General features: G+C 42.0%; 1 protein-coding gene across 1 annotated transcript in view; it reads right to left on the bottom strand.

Moving 5' to 3' along the window:
* Nucleotides 1-1,579: 1,579 nt before the first annotated feature.
* LOC310819523 (NT-3 growth factor receptor-like) overlaps nucleotides 1,580-7,500 on the bottom strand; it is a 91,525-nt gene continuing 85,604 nt past the window's right edge. Inside the window, exons 11-12 of the mRNA XM_083690825.1 lie at nucleotides 4,385-4,543; nucleotides 1,580-2,112 (exon numbers count right to left, since the gene is read on the bottom strand). Coding sequence (XP_083546951.1) covers nucleotides 1,927-2,112; nucleotides 4,385-4,543 — 345 coding nt within the window. The 3' untranslated portion in view covers nucleotides 1,580-1,926. The remainder of the gene's footprint in view (nucleotides 2,113-4,384; nucleotides 4,544-7,500) is intronic.

Genomic DNA, 7,500 nt, shown 5'->3' with positions numbered 1-7,500 from the left:
TTCACAAACCTCATCCGTCATTTGGGTAATTCTGTAATTGAAGGGTAGTAACAGCCATGCCTCTCACACCAAGGCATATCAGAGTACAAATGGCAGGACATTTGGTATGAGACGTCACATTATGTTGTATGCGTACCGTAAGTACTGTACAGTATATGATGTTTAGATGATAGTAAGATTCAGTATCAGTAAATGTAACCCAGCAGACACAGCATAGACATGTTATTTGTGTACACATTTACAAGCACTGCAAATGTGTACTGTAATACTGTCACAGTAATATATTACTGTAATATACACGTTATGAGCACTGTACTGTAACTCAAATTAGATGCTTAAAACTGAAGTCAATTCATGGTGGACACCACATGCTCTCCGGGCTTTCTGTTCATTGCGGTATTGATTTTAAAAATCAACAAACTGTGGGTAAAACTTCAACTTGCTGAACATGCAAAGGCCACAAGCACAGGAGGGAAACAAATGAAAAGGCAGTCATGTATTGGCACAAAAATGAATTGAGCGAGAGGAAACATTAAATAAACATTTCCTTTTGGGCCAATAGATGGTGTATTACGGTAAATTCATTACATAACAGAGTGAAAAATATAAAAACACGATGCCAATCAGAAATAACAATAATAATCCCAGATTACGGTACCGTCCCAGACTGTCTTGAGTCACCCACATCATTCTGCGTACTTTCTGCACATGTATGTGTCTAAAATGATGTATACTCCGTTACAAAAATGTTTTCTTAAAGAGTGCAACAGCACTATTTCACACCAAATAGCATGAAAATGACATAACAGTTTCTCAAAGCGTGTATCTGTGTTTGGGGGAGCCAGGGGAGGAGTGAGCGATATTACTTATCAACGCGTTATTCTATCCATGAAAAGCAAATGAACTGGAAAGTTAATATAAGATTTTATCACCTCTTGGCAAAACACCATTTGGAGCAATGGCTTGGTGCACTCCATTAGATTTGAAAAAGTCTCTCTCTAAAGTTCTGTGTCAGTTGGCTTTATCCTCCGTTCTCTGTATTACTTGATCACCACGTCCAAAATGGATCAACACCGAGATAAATCCTTCCTTGATCATGATAAAAACAAATGTCAGAGAATATTCAGAAGACCCAGTTCATTTACCCACTGTGTCGGAAAAAGGAATAAAGAAAAGAAAAAATAAGTTAACATAATTCGACACATAGAAATTTACATTATGTACATTCATTTAAATTAAAATAGATTTGTAGGTTTTGATTGGGTAGTTCTTCTATCTCCAGGATTCCTTTTTCGACCATTCAGTGTTCATTCAAGAGAAAGGGAGGCCCTCATTAGCATAAGAACACAGTTTCAGCCAATCAGAGAGATGTAAGGCTTTCTTCATCAAGTCCCTGCCAATAGTCCGAGGGCATCTCCAAATAGGGGCGTGCCCTTAGCGACATATATGGCAGACTTTTCATCACCTTGGAAAAAGGAAACGAAATAAATAAAAAATATATGTAATATATCTATATATATATTTATAAAATGAAACACAAGAAAGATTCCTATTCCATTGTCGTGCTGTCGTCGCCATACCAAAAGCAAACATCGCCACGATTTCCCTTTCTTCATTTTGTTTTTTTAGTGTATTTTTTTATTTATTTTTTGCAGTTTTTGAGAAAAAGGTTCTCTTCATTGAATAACTATACATCATATATGTAAGTAAACAAAATGTAAAAGTGCGTGTGTTGTTGATACTTTTTTTTATTTTATTATCCAGTATATCGAAAAAGTGTAGCAGGCACTTAAGTCCTTCCCAAACTTGTAGGTGTTTTGACAGTGGAGCAGTTAGGTGCAGGTTGTTTGGTTATTCCTGGTTTGTGTCTGTCTGTCTGTCTGTCTGTCTGTCTGTCTGACGAGGAACAAGCACATCCAACCAATGCTAGCCCAGGATGTCCAGGTATACCGGTGTGGCTTTTCCCATGGCGTACAGGACCTTCTGAATGTCCTTGATGTTGAGTCGTTGCTGTGGTTCCCTCTGCCAGCAGCCCAGCATGATGTCATACACCTCCTTGGGACAGATCCGCGGCCGGTCCAGGACACGACCCTGCGTTATGCACTCGATAACCTGTGGAGAGAGAGAGAGAAATACAGGTAAACATACACTCTTGTTTACTGCGCTTGCTCAGGTATTTTCTTTTTCCTTTCCAGCATTTTTTCAGCAACTATGGCTGATGCATAACCAGGCCAGGCCAGAACAGTTCAGTTCGGCCCAGCTTGGTTCAGCTCTGTAGGGTAATTAGGGTACCAGTGTGTCGCGGTCTGGTCTGGCCCAGTGCAAAGAGAAATACACTCACCGGCCACTTTATTAGGTACACCTGTTCAACTGCTCGGTAACGCAAATATCTATCACATGGCAGCAACTCAATGCATTTAGGCTTGTAGACATGGTCAAGACGACCTGCTGAAGTTCAGAATGGGGAAGAAAGGTGATTTAAGTGACTTTGAACATGGCATGGTTGTTGGTGCCAGGCGGGCTGGTCTGAGTTTCTGAATTTCAGAAACTGCTGATCTACTGGGATTTTCACGCACAACCATCTCTAGGGTTCACAGAGAATGGTAAGAAAAAGAGAAAATATCCAGTGAGTGGCAGTTCTCTGAGCGAAAATGCCTTGTTGATGCCAGAGGTCAGAAGAGAATGGCTAGACTGGTTCGAGATGATAGAAAGGCAACAGTAACTCAAATAACCTCTCGTTACAACCAAGGTTTGCAGAAGACCATCTCTGAATGCACAACACGTCGAACCTTGAAGCAGATGGGCTACAAAAGGGTGTCCAACCCAGTACTAGCAAGGTGTACTTGATAAAGTGGCCGGTGAGTGTACACTCAAAAAAAAGGTTCTTAATTTGTCCCTGTAGGTGCACCCTTTGAAGAACCCCATTTGGGTTGCAGTAGAACCCTTTTGGACTCGATGTAGACTCCTTTGGGTTCCATTTAGAATTCAGTAGAAGGAAGTTAAACATGGAACCCAAAAGGGCTCTACATGGAATCCAAATGGTTCTTCAAAGGGTGCCCCTACAGGGACAAATTAAGAACCTTTTTTTGGACTAACTATTTATTTTATTTACTTATTTACTTATTTATTTCAAAGGATGTAGATAATACTGACGAGAGACAAACATGTGGTTGTAGTTTAATCAATAGGGTTTCCTCGTCAAAGCACCAGAGATAAGACCCTTATACTGTAAATATTATTAGCCTTTCATTGTCTTTAGTTTGAATCACTCCAAATTACAATTTACAGTATTGTATAACAACCCCACAACATTGTTATCTGTATTGGTCTAGCATGGAAACATATAGCTATATGAACAGTTATGTGAACAGCTACTTATTATGAACCACTGCCAATTGAGAATACACTAGAATAGTCTCAGTGCTCACAGGTACATTAAGAAATTGGGAAATTTCATTCTATGTCAAGACCAAGAAAATATTGACGTTTCAATTGCATGAATCATGAGTGCAAAGATACTTGTCAGGTTATTCTTTAAGGTCAATTTAATTTCCTTGCTTTACAAGAGTAATCCTAATTGAATTCCATTGATTCACCACGCCCCCCTCCAATGAAAAAACAAACGAATCATGAGAATTGTGTAATGCTGCATCATTTCTGATGGCACAGTATCAATATATCATCACAGAGGATTGTGCTGATTCTCAGAAATAAGTGAAAAGCAATAGTAACATTAAATTAAGACCTCAACAGCCTAATTCAATCTAAACTGCTCTAACAATATATTTTGTATCTTTCTTGATCTTGCAAGATCTTGTATAAATCTTACATCTTAATCTGTAAACTGTAAACATCAACCTGTGAATGAGAGCTTGGTTTGGGGCTGGAGTTAGGCCTGTACCTAGGGTTAGGGTTAGGGATGGAGTTAGGGCTGGATCTAGGGTTAGGGTTAAGGATGGAATTAGGGCTGGAGTTAAAGTTGGGGCTGGAGTTAGGGCTGGATCTAGGGTTAGGATTAAGGATGGAATTAGGGCTGGAGTTAAAGTTGGGGCTGGAGTTAGGGCTGGAGTTAGGCCTGTACCTAGGGTTAAGGTTGGAGCTGGAGTTAGGGCTGGTTCTAGGGTTAGGGTTAGGGATGGAATTAGGGCTGGAGTTACGGTTGGGGCTGGAGTTAGGGCTGGAGCTAGGGTTAGGGTTGGGGCTGGAGTTAGGGCTGGAGTTAGGGCTGGAGCTAGGGTTAGGGTTGGGGCTGGAGTTAGGGCTGGAGCTAGGGTTAGGGTTAGGGCTGGAGCTAGGGTTAGGGTTACTGTTAGAGATTAAGCTGCAGTAGCAGTTATAGGGGGCAGTCGTATGTAACGTGTGACCAGATGGGACAGTGCAGTACCTCATTGTTGCCAAGCTGGAACCACGGCTGTTTTCCGTAGGTGAAGATCTCCCACATGATGACCCCGAAACTCCAGACGTCGCTCTCCGTAGTGAACTTCCTGTACATAATGCTCTCCGGGGGCATCCAGCGGATAGGCAACATAGTGTGTCCCCCCACCTGCCACACATCAGAGGTCATCAGTCAGTCAAAGGTCAGAGGTCGTCAGGAGGTCACAGATTAGAGGTCGTCTTAATTATGGATGACTTTACTTCAATAAATTATTTATCATTTATATAGGGATTTATATAGTGCTTTAGCAGTCACCCAAAGCACTTTACATTGTACAGGGGAGAAATAAGGCATTCCAGACACCACATAACACACACAATAAATAAACACAGAGGTCATCAGAAAGTCACAACAACACACTTCACAAGCCTCTGGGGATAAGTGTCCTTGCATGTCTCAGATATTAGGCTTAGCATCTCATAAAAGCCTACTGTACCATAACAACAGACATTGACGCAATGCTAAAACTCCATCCTCATTATCTGGCACCTGTCCCAATGTGTTGAATATGTATTATGGTATTAAACCATCTTTTCTTGTCTTTGAATGACAATAATCCAAAAAGCACATCGCTACTCGTACACTAAACAGAAGCAATCTCACTACATGAAAAAATGATAGAAACTGTTCTATCTATAGAAAGAAATGGCCATCTGCCCAACCTTGTCACACTGTACTACTGAATATGAATGGTCCTGTATGGTCAGATTACTACTGTATCCAGTCAGTCCAGTATGCTATTTTTAGGATAGGAGTTAGTTATTATAAATTCTTGGACATTTGACATCTTTAAACCAAGCAAGACCTGTAATGGAGTTCTCCTCACACCGTAAATCCTCTGAAGCTAGATATTAATCGATTAAACAATCATCCATTAATCATCCCGGCCCCTCAGCTTTCATTAGCCAGAGCTGTTAGAAAATCTATTTCCTATTCATGTCAATGGCACGGCTTTAATCACGCCCCTGACAGGCCCAACAAGACTGATGCGGCAATGAGCTGCAGGATAAGGCTCATTGTGCAGCATACGCCCCGGGGTCAAAGTACAGTATTGACTCGAAAAATGTAAATAACAAGAGGCGCGGTGATTTCGCGTACAGGCGGAAACACTGGACGCTGAAGCGGCGGCTGCCTGATTCTCAACGTTGGTTTTCCTCGAAGCGTGTTTGAGGAGTGATACAAAAGAGGCCTCGTGTGCTGTAGCCGCCTCTCTTAGAGCTAGCCATGTCAGCAGTATTCACTACCCACAACAGCAGACAGATAGCTAGGCTATTAGCTATATATATACATTCTACAACCCCCTCCCACCCCAAAAGGCAAGAGGGAGGCTAAGCCTCTCCTTTATATTTCTAGACAAACCTATTTTCCAGGGCTTAGAGACGAAACTAACTTGTTTGCGGTCTGGTGTGGAGGGAGAGATATAATTACTGTGTTTCCTACAGTATGCATGGCCAAATTCAGGACCAAGTTGAACGCTCAAATGTGTTCCCCTGCGTTCCCTTAACAGTTCAAACATCTGTGCGTCTTCACTGCGAGTGTCACGCGGCATTTTACGTATCAGAAAGTTCAACTCTTCTCTCTAATTACTTCCTAGTTTCACAGCATATTTCCTTTGAATGTCAAACACGTCCTCATCTGATTTTGACGCAGTGTATTTCGTATTGATCGGTGTGCTTTAAAGAAACATTCCTTTTGTCAATCTGCCAATAGCAGCTCCTCCTCCTGGAGTGTAAAATGGAAAAGTCCTCTAGCTTGGACAGTAAGTACATCTATTTAGTCTGAAAGGACTATCTAGTACCAGTGAGTTATTTCCTTTGCAGCATTTTTAAAGGTCTTGGGGATTTGCTGGTAAACCCCTGGCAAAGAGAACACTGTACACTTTGTAGAGTGATATCATGATGATACAATATTTACAGACATGACCTATGGGTCAACAGAGACCATTCTAAGACTCTCTCTTCAACATCTGTTCCTCTGCTCCAACTAGGGGCTATCAATATCCCTGCACTGTGCATGGGTGTTGTTAGTACTCTATTTTCCTGGGCCTTTTCTTCCAACCACGTCTTCAATTGTGTTGAAACCCAAATTAGGCAGCTAGATGATCCTCTGATAGCCACGAGAATAAAGGCCAGAGTTTCACACCCCCAGAAGCAGGGAGATAAGACAACATGGAGGTAATTACGTTAAACCTTAAATGGAAATGTCATTTTGATAGTGGCCTGTATCTCAGAATCTAGATCCATACTCCAGTCTCCCTTTATCGGGATGACACAGCTCCTTGAGGCTTGCTGATACTACAGAAGCTCTGTTTTTGTGTCTCTAATTTGAATCATGCTAATGATTCAGAAGGTCCAAAGGCCCGATGTTCTGAGGGCCTAATTGAAAACCAGTCGCAGTGGCGCTATTTGACCTCTGAACCCCTGGATCCAACTATCACCTCTAATTTTAGTATTGTACACAACGTTGAGACAACATTGACATTAACACCAGCACGGTTGTGTGGTGTATGGGAGTGGAGTCAAGATAGGTGGGCTTAGAGTGGGTGGTGGGGGCAAGTGGGTTGGCAGGGGCTGTATACTTTTACATCCCCCTGTGAAGGTTTAGAAAGATTAAACAAATTAAGTTCCTGTTAGTCTAAATGACTTATCTGAGGTCCACCCTGCCCACTGCACGCAAGGGTAAACTGCCACAGATGCATGCAAATGATCCAAGCGCTGCTCGGGGAGAGGGAAATTAAAATTGGCCGCGCGTCTCTCCCCGAAAACGATACCACCACGGTATCACCTTGGGCTTTGGTGGCAAGGCTAGAGCAATTAGCTAGCGGTGGGAGGGGGGGGGGGCGGGAAAAAAAGAAAAAAAAAAGAAGAAAAAAAAAGAATAAATACATTATAATTATAAAAATAAAATAATTGCTTGTAATTATGCTCATATTTCCACTCAATGTCATATCTGTACCCTGGAACGCCTCTTAGGGGAGGGAGGAAACGAGTCTGTGTTGGTGTGTAAACTGGATTAGTGCCCTGCCTGTCCCACCGTGGCAGGGGAGTGATTGGATTAGCAGCACG

Source organism: Argentina silus (genome assembly GCF_951799395.1).
Source record: "Argentina silus genome assembly, chromosome: 19".
Taxonomy (NCBI): Eukaryota; Metazoa; Chordata; class Actinopteri; order Argentiniformes; family Argentinidae; genus Argentina; species Argentina silus.
Note: the sequence above shows the minus strand (reverse complement) of the source record. Positions and strands in the feature narration are given on the sequence as shown.